This window comes from Vombatus ursinus, unplaced genomic scaffold (assembly GCF_900497805.2).
Source record: "Vombatus ursinus unplaced genomic scaffold, bare-nosed wombat genome assembly UNPS02009975.1, whole genome shotgun sequence".
Lineage (NCBI taxonomy): Eukaryota > Metazoa > Chordata > Mammalia > Diprotodontia > Vombatidae > Vombatus > Vombatus ursinus.
In genome coordinates this window covers 4,483,302-4,501,361 of record NW_020949753.1, presented here as the reverse complement: position 1 = coordinate 4,501,361, position 18,060 = coordinate 4,483,302, and the positions used below count along the sequence as shown (strand labels likewise).

At 35.9% G+C, this 18,060-nt stretch overlaps 1 protein-coding gene across 5 annotated transcripts in view; it reads right to left on the bottom strand.

The window, feature by feature from the left end:
* Positions 1-9,188: 9,188 nt before the first annotated feature.
* ABCG2 (ATP binding cassette subfamily G member 2 (Junior blood group)) overlaps positions 9,189-18,060 on the bottom strand; it is a 74,395-nt gene continuing 65,523 nt past the window's right edge. For 4 of the 5 annotated variants that reach the window (XM_027853387.1, XM_027853386.1, XM_027853385.1 and 1 more), the window contains 3 exons: positions 17,215-17,304; positions 11,767-11,852; positions 9,189-9,784 (listed from right to left, as the gene is read on the bottom strand). In XM_027853387.1, coding sequence (XP_027709188.1) covers positions 9,637-9,784; positions 11,767-11,852; positions 17,215-17,304 — 324 coding nt within the window. In that variant the 3' untranslated portion in view covers positions 9,189-9,636. Of the gene's footprint in view, positions 9,785-11,765; positions 11,853-14,760; positions 14,967-17,214; positions 17,305-18,060 lie in introns of those variants that run through there. The other variant, XR_003568358.1, reaches the window with a different exon arrangement.

The window sequence follows — 18,060 nt, the reverse complement described above, 5'->3', positions numbered from 1 at the left end:
CCATTGATTTTGTTTCCAGATCTTAGCTATCACAAAAAATGTTGCTATAAATATATTGAAGTATGTTTTTCGGTCTTGAGCTCTCTCCCAAAGCCCTCCAAATACCTAAAAAAATGGCTCTAAACAAATTCTAAAGCAGCAGAACCCACAAAAAGACAGAGTGAAACAAATTTCCAGCCAAAGACAGCCTGGATGGTTGATCCGAAAGGTATATTGCGCCAGGTGGGGAGAGGAGCACAGTTCGGTGTGGGCACACAGGCTGCAGCGACCCTGGAGCAGGCCTCAGAGGACTGAATGGCAGGCAACTGTGGCGGTTTCCAGACTTCTCAAACCACGAACGCCAAAGACAACTTTAGAAGATCAGTGGGAAAAGTCTGTGACTGTGGTGAAAGAGGAGCTAGGTCTCAGCCACAAGTCTCCAGCGCGGCCCGCGGCTTTTTCCTGAGCTTTCGGCCCACAGACTGAGGGGGGAATCGAGTTGCTGATCAGAGGGGGATTGCAGGGATCTCTTTGCCAGTGCTGAGGCAGGAATCTCTTGGATCTGGGTCACAGTTCTGAGGGGTGGTCCTGGGGCAAGAAGGAACGCTGGTGTGGTGGAGCTTGTTGTGGCTGTGGAGAGAAAACACCTCGCCCCTTATCATACCACCTTGGAAGAACCAAAAATTTACAGGTCCCTAGAAGTACCTCTGAAAACAGCTATACAAACCCCCGAAGCTTGAGGGTTTGTACAATCTTCACATTGGAAGCAGACTTTTACCTTAACAAAGAGTTAACTCAAGTAATTGGCCGGGATCATGAGTAAGCAGCGCAAAAAGAGACTATATTATCTTACTTTGGTGACAAAGAAGATCAAAACATACAACCAGAAGAAGACAACGAAGCCAAAGCTCCTACATCCGAAGCCTCCAAGAAAAATATGAATCAGTTCCAGGCCTTAGAAGAGCTCAAAAGGGATTGTGAGAAGCAAGTAAAAGAAGTAGAGGAAAAACTGAGAGTGATGCAAAAAAATCATGAAAAACAAGTCAACAGCTTGCTAAAGGAGACCCAAAAAAATACTGAAGAAAATAACACCTTAAAAAATAGCCTAACCCAAATGGTAAAAGGGGTCCAAAAAGCCAATGAGGAGAAGAATGCCCTAAAAAGCAAAATTGGCCAAATGGAAAAGAAAGTTCAAAAGATTACTGAAGAAAATACTTCCTTGAAAATTAGAATACAGCAATTTGAAGCCAGTGATTTAATGAGAAATCAAGATAATATAAAACAAATCCAAAAGAATGAAAAATTAGAAACCAATGTGAAATATCTCATTGGAAAAACAACTGACCTGGAAAATAGATCCAGGAGAGAGAATTTAAAAATTATTGGACATCTGAAAGCCATCATCAAAAAAAGAGCCTAGACATCATCTTTCAAGAAATTATCAAGGAAAACTGTCCTGATATTTTAGAACCAGAGGGCAAAATAGAAATTGAGAGAATCCACTGATCTCCTCCTGAAAGAGATCCCCAAAGGAAAACTCCTAGGAATATTGTAGCCAAATTCCAGAGTTCCCAGGTCAAGGAGAAAATATTACAAGTAGCCAGAAAGAAACAATTCAAGTATTGTGGAAACACAATCAGGATAACACAAGATTTAGCAGCTTCTACATTAAGGGACCACAGGGCATGGAATGTAATATTCCACAGAGCAAAGGAGATAGGATTACAACCAAGAATCACCTACCCAGCAAAACTGAGTATAATCCTGCAGGGGAAAAAATGGTCATTCAGTGAAATAGAGGACTTTCAAGCATTCTTGATGAAAAGACCAGAGTTGAATAGAAAATTTGATTTTCAAATACAAGACTCGAGTGGAACATTGAAGAGGTAAACAGGAAAGAGAAAATCATAAGAGACTTATTAAGGTTGAACTGTTTACATTCCTGCATGGAAAGATGATATTTGTAACTCATGAGACCTTTGTCAGTATTAGGGTAGTTGGAGGGGAAAAAATTATATGTATATACATATAGATAGATAAATAGAGGGCACAGGGTGAGTTGAAAATGAAGGGGTCATATCTGGAGAATAAAATTAAGGGGTGAGAGAGGAATATACTAGGAGGAGAAAGGGAGAGGTAGAACAGGGTAAATTATCCCACAAAAAAAAAAAAACAGAAAAGGCTCTTACAGTGGAGGGGAAACGGGGGAAGGTGAGAGGGAATGAGCGAATCTTATTCTCATAGGATTTGACTTAAGGAAGGAATAACATACACGTTCAATTGGGTGTGGAAATCTGTCTTACCCTACAGGAAAATAGGGGGGGAAGGGGACAAGAGAGTAGGCAGATGATAGAGAGGAGGGCAGATTGGGAAAGGGAGTAATCAGAAGCAAATACTTCTAAGGAGGGACAGGGTCAAAAGAAAGAATAGAATAAATGGGTGGGTGGGATAGGATTAAAGGAAATAGAGTTAGTTTTTCACAGCATGTCTGCTATGGAAGTGTTTTGCATAACTGCACATATATAACTTATATTTAGTTGCTTGCCTTATCAATAAGGGTGGGTGGGGAGGGAGGAAGGGAGAAAATTTGGAACCCAAAGTTTTAAAAACACATGTTTAAAAACAATGTTTTCACATGCGACTGGGAAATAAGAAATACAGGAAATGGGGTCCAGAAATCCATCCTGCCCTACCGGAAAATTGAAGGGGAAGGGGATAAGAGAAGGGGGGGAGAGATAGAAGGGAAGGCAGCCTAGGGAAAGGGGTATTTAGAATGCATGCCCTCTTGGGGTGGGGGAAGAGCGAGATGGGGTGAAAACTTGGAACTCAAAATCTTGTGGAAGTAAATGTTGAAAAGAAAAAAATAAATAAAAATTACCATAAAAAAAGAAGTGTATTTTTCTCCTATTGATGGCTTCCTTGGAGGTATAACTCAGTAACAGAGTCTCTAGTTCAAAGTGTATGTATATTTTAGTCACTTTATTTGCATAATTCCAAATTGCTTCCAAAAATGATTATAATATTACATAGCTTCACCAACAATGTATTAATAGGTTGATTCTTCCACAATTCCTCCCACACTGCTGCATTTTTGAAATTTGACAATTTCTAGGGTGTAAGGTGAAACCTCAGGATTGTTTTATTTGCATTTTTCTAATTATTAACAGCTTGAAACATTTTTTCATATGTTTGTAAATACTTTGCAGTTCTCTTGAGAACTATCTATTCCCATCCTTTGACTATTTATCTACTTGGGAATGGCTATTTGTTTTATGTATATTCCTTCATTGTTTATATATCTTAGATACCAAACCTTTACCAGAAATTTGATAGATTTTTTGCTCCATTAGACCATTTCCTTTTTTATTCTACAATATTAATGTTTGTGCAGAAGCTTTTCAACTTCATATAATCAAAATTATCTATTTTATTTTTTTGTAACTAATTTGATTAAGACTACATATGCTAACCACAAATGTAAGAGGCATATGTTTCTTTCCTAATTTTTTAATATTAAGGTCTCCTTCATTTAGAATGTATTGTGGAATATGACATAAGATGTTGGTCTAAATCTATTTTCCACCACATTGCTTTCCAGTTTTTTCCAGCAGTTTTAATCAAACAAGGAGTTTTTCTTTAGGTAATTTATGTTTTCCACTGTATCAAACACTGGGTTATTGGATTCTAGTATTTCTGAATCCCATCATCTGTCTAGTCTGTTCTAAGAATCTCTCTTTGTATTCTTCAGCTAATATCAGATGGTTCTGATGAATGCTACTTTATAATATAGCTTGAGGTCTACAGTGTTATTCCCCCTTTATCCATTTCTTTTTCATCATTTCCCGTGATATTCCAGATCTTGTTTTTCCAAATAAATTTTATTCTTATTTTATCAAGTTTTATAAAATATCCTCTTGGGAATTTGATTAGTATAGCATCAGAAGTGTAAACTAATTTAGGTAGTCAGTATTGTCATTTTGATTATATCAGAATGGTCATTAACACTGAATATTTCTTCAGCTATTTAAGCAAATCTTTATTTCTTTAACGTGTTATTTAATTCTTTAGCATGCTTTGGAAAGTTGATCCCCAGATATCTCATGGATTTTGGAATTGTTTAGAATGGGCTTTCTCTCTTAGTGCTTCTTGTGTTCTGTTATCATGTAGAAAGGCTATCGATTTTGTTCATTTTGTAGCCTGCAACTTTTCTGAGACTATTGTCTCAATTAGCATCTCTGCTGATTCCCTTGGATTTTCTGCGAAAATAATCATTATCATTCCCTAACAGAGGTAGCTTCATCTCCTCTTTAACTATCTTTATTCCTTTCCTTTCGTTCTCTTATCTTATTGCTAGCATTTCCAGAATTATATTAAACAGCGGGGAGAGAAGGTATCCTTGCTTCACTTCTCTACTAGAAAAGGTTCTAGTATATCCATATTAAATATGATGCTTGCTTTACATTTGAGAGAAATGCTTTTTATATTTTTTTAATTTTTAAAAATTGATTTTTAGTTTGCAACATTCACTGCCATAAGCTTTTGAGTTTTAAATTTTCTCTCTCCCCCCAAGACGGTGTGCAATCTGATATAGGCTCTACATTTACATTCCTATTATATGTATTCTTCCATTAGTCATGTTGTAAAGAAGAATTAGAACCAACAGGAGGAACCATAAGAAAGAAGAAACAAAACAGAAGGAGAAAAAAAGAGCAAATAGTATGCTTCAATCGGCATTCAGACTCCATAGTTCTTTCTCTGGAGGTGGACAGCATTTTTCCATCATGAGACCTTCGGAGATGTCTTAGATCCTTGCATTGTTGAGAAGAGCTAAGTCTGTCAAGGTTAGTCATCGCACAATGTGGCTGTTACTGACATTCTCCTGGTTCTGCTCACTTTGCTCAGCATCAGTCCATACAAGTATTTCCATGTTTTTCTGAAGTCTGCTTGCTCAACATTTCTTATAGCACAATAGTATTCCATTACATTCATATACTACAAGATGTTCGGTCATTCCCCAATTGATGGACATCCCCTCAATTTCCAATTCTTTGCCACAACAGAAAGAGTTGCTATAAATAGTTTTGTACATGTGGGTCCTTTTCCCATTTTTATTATCTCCTTGGGATACAGACCCAGAAGTGGTATTGTGGGGTCAAAGGGCATGCACAATTTTATAGCCCTTTGGGGTTGGATCAGTTCATAACTCCACCAGCAATGCATTAGTGTTCCAATTTTCCCACATCTTCTCCAACATTTATCATTTTCCTGTTTTGTCATGTTGGCCATTCTGATGTGTGATTTGGTACCTCAAAGTCATTTTGATTTGCATTTCTCTAATTAATAGTGATTTAGAGCATTTTTTCATACCACTATAGATTGCTTTAATTTCTTCATCTGAGAACTGCCTGTTCATATCCTTTGATCATTTATCAATTGGGGGATAACTTGTGTTCTTATAAATTTGACTTAGTTCTCTATATATTTCACAGATGAGGCCCTTATCTGAGACACTGTTTGTAAAAATTCTTTCCCAGTTTTCTGCTTCCCTCCTAATCTTGGTTGCATTGGCTTTGTGCAAAAACTTTTCAATTTAATATAATCAAAATTATCCATTTTGCGTTTCATAATGTTCTCTATCTCCTGTTTGGTCATAAATTCTTCTGTTCTCCATAAACCTGACAGGTAAAGTATTGCTTGCTCTCCTAGTTTCCTTATAGTATCAGCCTTTATATCTAAATCGTGGACCCATTTTGACTTTATTTTGGTATATGGTGTAAGATTTTGCCTAGTCTCTGCCATACTCTTTTCCAGTTTTCCCAGTAGTTCTTATCAAATAGTGAGTTCTTATCCCAGAAGCTGGGGTCTTTGGGTTCATTAAACGGTAGATTATTATAGTCATTGACTACTGTGTCTTGTGTACCTAACCTATTTCATTGATCCACCACTCTTATTTCTTGGCCAGTACCAAGTAGTTTTGATGATTGCTGCTTTCTAATACAATTTAAGATCTGGTATGGCTAGGCCACCTTCCCTAGCATTTCTTTTCATTAGTTCCCTTGATTATTCTGGATCTTTTGTTTTTCCAATGCATCTTACTTTTTTCTAGCTCTATTTTTTTTGGTAGTTTGGTATGGAACTGAATAAGTAAATTAATTTAGGTAGAATTGTCATTTTTATTATATTAGCTCAGCCTACCCATGAGCAACTGATATTTTTCCAATTATTTAGATCTGACGTTTTGTGTGAAAAGTGTTTTGTAATTGTGTTCATATAGTTCCTAGGTTTGTTTTGGCAGGTAGACTCCTAAATACTTTATAATGTGTACAGTAACTTTACATGGAATTTCTCTATCTCCTGCTGTTAGGCTTTGTTAGTAATATATAGTAACGCTGATGATTTATGTAGGTTTATTTTATAGCCTGCAACTCTGCTAAAATTGTTTATTATGTCAAGTAGTTTTTTACTTGATTCTCTAAGTATATCATCATATCTGCCATCTGCAAATAGCTTTATTTCTTCTTTGCCTATTCTAATACGTTTAATTTCTTTTTCTCCTTGCTAAAGCTAACGTTTCCAGTACCATATTGAATAATGGTGATAATGGACATCCTTGTTTCACCCCTGATCTTATTGGAAAGCTTTTTATATTTTTTAAAAGATATCTCTATGCCTCTACTTGTACGGTTTTTAGCATAAAAGTGTTGTACTTTGTCAGACTTTTCTGCATCTGTCAAGATAACTTGTTTCAGATGTTTTCATTTTTAATACGATTGTTATTTTCCTAATGTTGAGACATTCTTGTATTATTGATATTTATTCCACTTGGTCATCATGATTTCTTGGCTAAATCACTGTAGTTTGTGTGATAGGATTTTGTTTAAAATTTTTGAGTCAGCACCAGTACTGCAAGACTCTGGGGTTATAGTTCCCAGCAGGCATTTGCTCCTGAAGGGCTGCAGCCTCCATGGGTGTCATGGCCTAAGTAAACTTCCACAACTAGAGTTATTCCATGGCACTGGAAAGATGGAAGGACTTGGTTGTGGGGGTGGGTTATTATATGCCTGTCATGTCCTTGAGCCTGCTAGTGCAACCTCACTGCCAGTAGTGTGGGAGATGGGAGAAGGGTGCTGAGTAAGCTCAGGATCAGTAGGCATCCAAATTCAGGGTTTTTTTTTTTAACTTCTTTTAGATTCTGGATGTCCCCATATGTTCCCAAAGTAGGCAATACCCCTTGGGGGCACGGAATGATCGGGGGGGGAGCAGTAGTATCCTCAGTCTCAATTGGAGGGGGCATTGAAGAAGAATAAGGGGGCAACAGAAGCATAAGAGAAGAAAATTTTGAAAAACTATTCATACATGTTTCATCTATTGTGTAACAGAGTTAAAGTGGTAGTGATTACATTATTTCCCAAATAAACACACAAAATATAAGTTATAACCAAGTAGTGGTCAAGTCTGCTGACAGGTCTTAACAAGCAAGTGTTGGCAGGCAAGTATGTCACACACTGTCAGGAAGTCCAGCATGCACTGTCAGGAATATGTGCTTGTAATTACTTGTTTACAATATGATACTATACAGTTACATGACTCAATATCGCATCATCAAAATTTCAATGCAGCAAAAAACCTACAAATTTATAATTATTATTAAATTTAAGATGCATCATTTTAAAAAAGAAATACTCTATATTTTTTAAAGGACAGATTTTTTTTTAAAAGTTAAAGGGTTAAAGAAAGTAGATTTCTAGGAAGATGCTGAGTATTTTTTTTTTTAAAGGGAGCAGCAGATCAAATAAGTTTGGGAACCTCTGTCCTAGACCCTGGATACAGTTTAAGCTGCTCTATTTTGGGCTCATAATTTCTATTTTGGAGAGATATGAAAGGTTGTGGGTATCAGGGAAAATGTTTAGTCCTCCATCTTTTTGCTGACCAAAGTCATCATTTCAAAAGTAGGAACCTGTACTTTGTAACATGTATGTCAATGATCTGGGTAAGAACAGAGATGGCACTGAGGTCCTTCCCAGCTCTCAATCTTATATTGGAAAGGGAAACCTTTTTTGATTGACCTAGAACCAAGATGGTTTCTGAGAGCCTTTTTAACTCTGAAATTTTATGATTTCATGATTTCTCAGTTTCTTCTGACAATGACTACTGAGAGACTAGTATGAAAGGAAAAGATAGAGGTTGGACAATAGTTGGGGTGGAGGGAATGACAGGACACATAGAGTATCTCAGGATCATCAAATCCTTAAGACTAGATGGGACCTTAAGGTCTTATTTGAAATTCAAGTTTCCACAGCTAGAAGTAACAGATTTTCATCATCTAGGTAGCGCTTCTCCAATTTGTGGACCCCACAGTTGTGGTAAAGGATCTGCTCATTAAAGATTCAGAATATATAGAAACATTTCCTTTTGTAAACTGAATGCCTTTAAAATATACATATATATATATATATATAGTCCTGATTAATAAAATAAATCCACTCAAAAGCATTAATGAATACACTGCAACCTTTTGTTATAAAATTTTTTAGTTAACTGATACTAATAGTACAATTAATACCATAACGAGGCCAAAAACTCTTTGATAATGTTCTCAGGAAAGTTGAGACCCACTAAACTAGTCTCACTCCCTTCATTTTACACCTAACTGAGGTCCTGACATGGTTGTATACAACAGCATATAACAGTACTATTTCTCTTCACATACTCCACAGTTTAGCCAAACTGGTTTTGTGATCTCACACATTACTAAATTACTAGCCTAATTACTAGCCATCCCTCAAATCTGAAATACACTTCTTCCTCCTCACCTTTTAGAATCCCTAACTTTATCCTTCTAGGCACAAACACCACCTCCCTCAGGAGGCTATGTCTCCCCAGTTGCTGGTGTCTCCCCACCTGAAAACATACTTTTATCTTACATCTATTCCCATGTGCACATACTGTTCCCTCCCCCTCACCTCCCCACTCAATAGAATTTAAATTCATTGAACACAATGTTATCTTTGTATCCACAGCACCTGGCACAATGCCAGACTTATAACAGGTGTTTAATAAATGCTTGATTACAGGTCATTCACACAACTAATAAGTAGTAGAGCGAGAATCTTCATTCTTCTACTATTGATCCCAATTTCTTTCCACAATGCAACTTCTTTCATACAGATTCTTTAGATGTTATTGCTCCAGAAAAAAAATCAAGGAAATTCTTGTTTAATAAGTTTATTAAAGAGCAGTAATTTTGGTCCACTGTCATGATAAGTCCAAAATATACAACCCAATGCCCCAAGACATTTCAGAGTTCATATTACAGTAGTGTAAATACTTATTACTTTTCGTTTAATAATCAGTGCCAGATCAATGAGTTACACATAGTGTCTTTTCTATGAACTTACTGAGTATAAACTGAGAAGTATATACAATATCATTAGCTTATGTTGCTGTTTCTTTTGGATATTAGTATTTTGCAAACCTAATTTCTACAACAGCTTGATAGTGATCATGAGCTGCGTAGACATAGTAGTTAATCACAGTAAAATTAAATCCAATTTACCTGGGAGTAATTCTTCAACAACAAAAGCTCAAATAATGAATATTTTACAATAATTAAAAATGTTTTGTGAGACTGAATCACATCATATCTGACAAAATGTTTTATGAAAACTTCTTCAGAAAAAACAGTTTCAGGTAGGCAATGGTAAGGAAGATGATCATCATGCAGGCTAGGGCAACGTGGTTCTGCCACAAACCCCAAGGAGACAGGTCAATGCCTTGGTTTGTCAAATGGTCTTCCCCAGAACACCTAAAACCCAACATCAACAGGAAAAGGCTTTAAGTCACCTTGGCAGCAATGCCTTTGGCTTCATCACTGCTTAACACACACAGCAAGGTCAGTGAAGCCAATAAGAATCAATACCCACTCAAATGATAACCTGAGAAAATGCCCGGTGTCACTCAAATAATAAAACTCCAATGATTCTGTGTTTATAATAACTTAGCCTTCAACTAGCAAACTGTAGAACACAATGTTTTATTTTTGAGAAACTAAAATTTTTTTTAATCAAGTTTCCCCTGATCTAGTAGAATTATGCACTAAGAAAGTTAAAAAACTTAACCAAGGGTGAAAATTAGCCAATGTATTTTTTGTTTTGGAAGACTAGGTCTCCCTATATTACCTAAGCTGTTTGAACAGTAGCCACTCATAGGCCTAAAATCACAGTGGACAGGCACAGAATACTGCACCTACCCCAACCTGGGCCAGTTCACCAGTTCCCCATCCATCCACCCCAGTCTCAGGGGTTCACCATATTGAAGCTAAACTTAGTGGGAACACCTCATTGGCTCCACCACTACAGCTCAGAACACCTGAGCTCAAGAGATCTACCAGCTTCAGCCTCTTCAGTAACATGGATTACAGGTATGTGTCACCATGCTGGATCAATGTAAATATTTTCAAAGACAATTACAAACATAGTCTTTTCTCCCCATACTTCCCTCACTTTCTCTTCCAAAACTGAATTTCTACAAATGCATTAAAATCATACTTTCTGGAAAGCTGGCCATATCAATATGTCCACATGAGAAGAGTTAATCTCTAATAACCCTTTTAGCTCTAAATATTTTGCCCTCCACATTTCACTGTCCTTCTAAAATGTTTTTATTTTAATTTTTTATTGGTGCATTTGGGTTTTACATCCCTTTAATTACAAATATACAATACTGTTCTTCTCTACACAGCAAGTTATAAAAACTCAAGTCACCATGTACATGAACAAGAACTTTCAAGGGTCCATGTCCAACAGAGATGAGATGATAATTAAAAAAAAAATCTCACACTAACCTAATGTTTGTCATTTGTAAAATTTTACACATATTTTCTTATTTAATCCTCACAACTAACCTTGAAGGATTATCTGAATCTCACGGATGAATAAACAAGACTCAGAAACTCTTAAGTGAATAGCTCAACCACGCAGCACATTTCAAACCAAGATCTTCTGCATCAATTACATCATCTCCTGTAGGAAATCTTCTCAGATTCTCCCAGGTGCTCCTGTGCCCCAAGCAATTATTTTATATTTATTGTGTGTATACTTATACGTGTGCAGCTAGGTGGGACAACTGATAGAGCGCTGGGACTGGAGTCAGGGAGAACTGAACTCAAATCAAGCCTAAGACAATTACTAGCTATGTGACCCTCAGCAAGTCAATGAACCTCTATTTGCCTCAGTTTCCTCATTGGAAAAATGGGAATAATAACAGCACCTACCCTGCAGGGTTTGGTGCCAGGATCCAATGAGGTAATAACTGTAAAGCATTTAGCAAAGTGCTAGGTGCTATCGAAATATCAGCTATTATTATATCATCTCCATGCTCTTAGGGACTCTTTCTCTTTTGTTTAGCAAAAGTAGGTGCTTAAAAAATGCATGCTGAAAGATCGATCAGTTCATGCATCAGTATGCTAGGTCAGCATTGTCAGCAAGCAATTTTTGACTCAATACCCTGAGTTGCTATTGCCATCTCTTCTGATTGGTGAATTAACTGCTAGAAAGTAGTATCTGGTTTGCCTGTATGTCCTTTACATAACTAAAATACTAGAATCAATAATGAGTAATCAATAAATATCATATGCTACAAATTATTTAATCAAATACAATGACCTTAAAAAATTAAACCTCACTGAAGTGAACAAAAAAAAGGAAACTTTTTTTTTACTAATAAAACCTAGATGAGATTTAGACTTTGGAAAAAAGAGCTATAATGGCAATTAGCACAGACACTTACACAGCATATTCACAGGTATTGTCTGGAACTGTTGTGTTGTGAGTGGGACAAAAGTTTAGGCCGAGAAATTCATTATGTTGCAGAGCCTATGACATCAGAAAAAGAAATGGTTAAAATAGTCTTAATATTCAACATTTCCAAATTATTATCTTCAGAGTCTCCATGTTTTTAAACTATGAGTATTTTTTCTTTTATTTTAACATTCATTTAAAAAATTTTATGTATTTTTGTTATACTTTAAGTTACAAGCTGTTCCCTTCCCTTTTCCCAACCTTGCACTAAAGAAGGCTACCATTACACACACACACACACACACACACACACACATAAAACCATACTATGTATACTTCTATTGATCAATTCTATCTCTACAAGTGGATAGCATCTTCCTTCATAGACTCTTTGTAGTTAATCTGAATATTTATAATACTGAGAATAGCTTAGTTGTTCATAGTTATTCTTCACACAATATTGCTGTTACTGTATCCAATGTTCTTTTAGATGTGCTCATTTTATTCTTCATTATTTCACACAAGTTTTTCCATGTTTTTCTAAAATCAACTTTCACATCATTTCTTATAGCACAGGAGTATTCCATCACAGTCATATACCATAGCTTGTTTAGCCGTTCCCTAACTGATTTGTATCCCCTCAATTTCCAGTTCTTTGCCAACACAAAGAGAGCTACTATAAATATTTTAGAACATAAATTTTTTTTTTACTTTTTCCTTGATCATATTGGGAAACAGACTTAATAGTGGTACAGTTGGGTCAAAGGGTATACACAGGTTTCTAACTCTTCGGGCATAATTCCAGATTGATCTCCAAAATGTTTAAACAGTTCACAGTCCCGCCAACTGTGTATCTGTGTTCTAATTTTTCCCCATCCCCTCCAATATTTGTCATTTTCCCCTTCAATCACTTTAGCCAATCTGAGAGATATGAGATGCTATCTCAATGTTTTAATTTACATCTCTCTAATCAATAGTGATTTAGAGCATTTTTTTATATGACTACATATAACTTTGGGGAATGACTTACAGTCTTACAAATTTGACAAAGTTCTTCATATATTTGAAACATAAGACCTTTGCCTGAGACACTGTCTACAAATCCCCAATTTTCTGCTTTCCTTCTAATCTTGGCTACATTGGTTTTATTTGTACAAAACTTTTTTGATTTAATGTAATCAAAATTATTCATTTCACACCTTACTATTCTATATCTCCTGTTTATTCATAAATTCTTCTATTTATAAGTCTGATAGTTAATATGTCCCATGTTCTTCTAATTTACTTAGGATATCTCCCTTTATACCTAAGTCATGTATTCATTTTGCCATCATCTTGCTAAATGGTCTAAGATATTAGTCTATAGCTAGTTTTTGACATAATGCTTTCTAATTTTCCCAACAATTTTTACCAAATAGTGAATTCTTATCCCAAAGTTAATCATTTAGTACCCTGTATTGTATGTTACTCTGTACCACTGATCCACATTTCTATTTCTTAGCCAGTACTAGATAGTTTTGATAATTACTACTTTATAATATAGTTTAAGATCTGGTACTGCTAGACCACTTTCCTTCACATTTTTTTTCATTAATTCCTCTTATATTCTTCACTTTTTGTTTTTTCAAATGAATTTTGTTATTATTTTTTCCAAGCTTGATAACATATGGCATTGAATAACTAGATTAGGTAGAATTGTCATTTTTATTATATTAGTTCTGCCCACTCATGAACAACTAATATTTCTCCAATTATTTAAAACTGATTTTATTTGCATAGTGTTTTATAATTATATCCATGAAGTTCCTGTGTTTGTCTTGGCAGGTATGTTCCAGATATTTTATGCTCTCTATAATTATTTTAAATTTTAAAATCTTACTACCCCTTCTTGCCGGATTTTGTTGGTGATACATAGAAATGCTGATAATTTTTGTGGGTTTATTTTATATCTTCCTATTTTGCTAAAATTAAGTGTTTCAACTAGCTTTTCAGTTGAATCCCTAGGATTTTCCAGATATATCACCATCTCAACTGCAAAAAGATAGTTTTGTTACCTCACTGCCCATTCTGATTCCTTCAATCTTTTTTTCTTATCTTATTGCTATTGCTAGCATTTCTAATACAATATCGAACATTATTGGTGATAATGGGCATCTTCATTTCCTTCCCAGTTATTAGGAAGGCTTCTAGTTTATCCCCATTATAAATAATGCTTGCTGATGCTTTTAAGTTAGATGCTTATCATTTTAAGGAAAAATCCCTTTACACCTATGCGTTAAAGTGTTTTTATTAGGAATGAGTGTTGTACTTTGTCAAAAGCTTTTTTCCCATCTATTGATACAATCATACGATTTTTGTTACTTCTGTTCCTGATATAATCAATTATGTTAATAGTTTTTCTTCATATATTAAAGCATCCTTGCATGCCTGGTATAAATCCCACTTGGTCACAATGTATAATTTTTGTGATATATTATTGTATCCTTCTAGCTAGTATTTTATTTAGGCTCTTTGTATCCATATTCATTAATGAAACTGATTTATGATTTTCTTTCTGTTTTTGCTCTTCCTGGTTTAGTATCATATGTGTTTCATAAAAGGAGTTGGTAGAATTCCTTCTTTGCCTATTATTTCAAATAATTAATTTAATGTTGGAATTAGTGGATCTTTAAATGTCTGGTGGAATTCATTTGTAAATCCATCTGGGGTCTGATGCTTTTTTCTTAGGAAGGTCATTTATGGCCTGTTCAATTTCTTTTTCTAAAAAAAGGTTTCTCTAGATATTCTATTTCCTCTCCTGTTAATCTAGGCAGTTTATACAGGAGCAGTGATACTGCTCCTCAGGGCCCCTGCTTCCTTGTGACTCTGCTCTTAAACTCTGCCGTAGAAGTGGCTACAGGCAATGGAGTTGCCCAAAATCATCCAGTGCTGCACCTAATACTAGCACAAGGTAAAACAGAAACTGAAAGAATCCACCAATCACCTCCTGAAAGAGATCCCACAATGAAAGCTCCCAAGAATATCAGAGCCAAATTCCAGAGCTCCCAGGTCAAGGAGAAAATAGTGTACGCAGCCAGAAAGAAACAGTTCAAATATCGTGGCCTCAGTCAGGAAAACACGTCACAGTCAGGAAAACACAAGATTTTGCAGCTTCTACCTTAAAGATCAGAGGGCTTGGAATATGACATTCTGGAAGGCAAAGGAGCTAGGATTATGATCAAGAATCACCTATCCAGCAAAAATGAGTACAATTATTCAGGGGAAAAATGATATTTAATGAAATAAAGGACTTTCAAGCATTCCTAATGAAAAGATCAGAGCAAAATAGAAAATTTGACAACTAGAAGATTCTAGAGAAGCATAAAAAGTTAAACATGAAAGACAAAGAGACTTAATAAGGCTAAACCTTTTACATTCCCATATAGATACATGCAACTTTTAAGAACCTTACCATTTTTAGGGCAGTTAGAAGGACCCTACCCGGACAAGGGTGCACAGAAGCGAATCAATTATGTTGGGATGATCTCAAAAAAAAAAAATGGAGGGGGAAAGAGGGATGTGCTAGGGGAAGGGAGAAGGGAGAGGAAGAATGGGGAAAATTATATAAAAGAGGAACACAGAAGAATTTTCACAGTGGAGGGGAAAATGGCGGTCAACATTTGAATCTCACTTTCATCTAAATTGGTTCAATAAGGGCAAAATATATATACATACTCAACTGAGTACAGAAATCCATCTTGCCCAACAGGGAAGAGGAGGGGAAGATAGTAAGAGAAAGGAGGGGGTGACAAAAGGAAGAATGGATAAAGGAAGCCAGTGGTCAGAGGCAACACAAACTTTAGAGGAGGGACAGGATAAAAAGAAAGACAGAAAGATAAACAGAAAAAAACAGGATGAAGGGAAATGCAGAGATAGCAATCATAACTGTGAATGGATTAAATTCACCCATAAAACAGAAGCAGAGAGCAGAATGGATTAGAAAACAGAATCCAATGATATGTGTTTTGTTTTTTGTGTGTTTTTTTTTTTTTGCAAGAAACACACTTGAAACACAAAGACATACATAGAGTTAAAATAAAAGGCTGGAGTAGAATCTATTATGCTTTAGCCTCTGAGTTAAAAAAAGCAAAGGTAGCGATCATGATCTCAAAGAAAGCATAAGGAAAAAATAGTTCTAATTCAAAGAAATTAGCAAGGAAACTACATTTTGCTAAAAGGCACCATAGACAATGAGGCACTATCAACACTAAATTTATATACACCAAACAGTATAACATCCAAATTCTTAAAAGAAAAGTTTCCAGGAGGAAAAATACACTAAAAATATACTAGTGGAAGATGTCAACTTGCCCCTCTCAGAGCTAGAGAAATCTAATAACCATAAAATAAACAAGAATTAAGTTAAGGAGATGAACAGAATTTTAGAAAAGTGAGAAATGATAGATCTCTATAGAAAAATGAATGGGAATAGAAAGGAGTAGACCTTTTTCCTTAGCTGTACATGGCACTTTCACAAAAACTGACAGTTAAAACATAAAAGCTTCACAAACAAATGCAGAAAAGCAGAAATATTAAATGTACCCCTTTCAGACCATAATGCAATAAAATTATATTCAATAAGGCATACTTTTTGCATTGTATTTTTCTTTTTCTATGTGTGTTTTCTTTTGCAGCATGGCTAATATATAAATGTGACACCTGACTTCATATGTATACTTGATATCTTTACTGTCTGCCTTCTCAATGGGTGGGGGAGGGGTGGAAGAGAAGGAGAGAATTTGGAATTCAAATTTTAAAAAATGAATTTGAAAATGTTTTAAAATGTATAGGGGAAATATTTAATGAAAGAAATTTTTTAAAAATGTTTTTAAATGTTCTCCTTGTTCTCCTTGTTTCTCTTTGCATCAGTTCATATAAGTCTCCCCAGGTTTTTCTGAAACCATCCTCCTCATCATTTCTCATGGCACAGCAGGATTCTGTCACAATCACATATCACAACTTGTTCAGCCATTCCCCAGTTGATGGGCATCCCCTCAATTTCCAATTCTTTACCACCACAAAAAGAGTTGCTATAAATATTTTTGCAATGTAGTTCTTCTTCCTTTTTCTTTAATCCATAAGTATTGATTTTAAAATACACTGGGCTTCCCAGCCTTTGTAGGATTGAAAAGCAACAAACCCAACTTTTCCACCATGACAATCAGTAGGAGCAAGTTCCATAAGGCAAAGAAGCACTGGCTATGGGTCTCTTTAGTTTTCAGCTTCTCACCTCCTTAACATGAATCTCACAAAAATGTAAATAGAGAAGTGTCTAATTCCATGGAGAACAGAAGGTGATTCTGATTTGCTGTCAGCATGGCTTCCTAGTTTCAGATTTTCTATAATCAGGGCCAGGATCTCAGTTATAACACAGAACAACAAAAAAAAAAATACTTACTGTATAACCATATCGAGGAATGCTGAAATACTGGAGCCAGGAGAGCCAGGACGCAACAGTTCTGAGATTTACTAACAACCCTGAAAATATCTACAAAAAGCAAGAACAGTCACAGTTTTTAGGCTAATGTCACAGGCAACAGACTTCAGAAACTTAGCTGTCATTTTCTAGGGAATGGTCCCCATCTCCTCTTTACCAGGTCATGTCCTAATACTTGCTGTTAAAGATTAACAGCAGGACTGCTAAGTGGTGCAATGGGTAGAGCACCAGCCCTGGAGCCAGGAGGACCTAGTTCTAATCCAACCCCAGATACTTACTAGCTGTGAGACCCTGAGCAAGTCACTTAACCCCAAGTGACACCAAAAAAAAAGGAAAAAAAAGAGATGACAATACCTGTCCCCAGCTAGTCTAATCAATCCATTATGCATTTTGGCATCTGCATGTAACTGAACTGCTTAGATAAACCTTGCCTCCATGAAATAGGGTGAATTTTTGTCCTTTTAATGGTCATTGGTAAAGGCACTGCAAGGCAGGTGGAATACCGTGGAATCCAGACAACCTTGTTCAAGCCCCGCGTCCTCTGTCACATCCCATGCAATGCTTAACTTCTCACGTGTCAGAGGCAATTCTCTAAGGCTGAGGTCCTTAACACCATTAATTATATCTATTCTCCACAGTAAAAAGTTTGAGATAGGAGCAGTGAGAGAGTGGCCTGCTCTAACATAGACCCTGGAGGAGCCAATCTTCCCCTTCTCTCTAGGATGCTGTTCAAGATTCAGGTTCTAACTGAAGAAACAACAGGAAAAAAAAAAGACCCCCCCAACAGTCATGAAATAATGGTTCTCA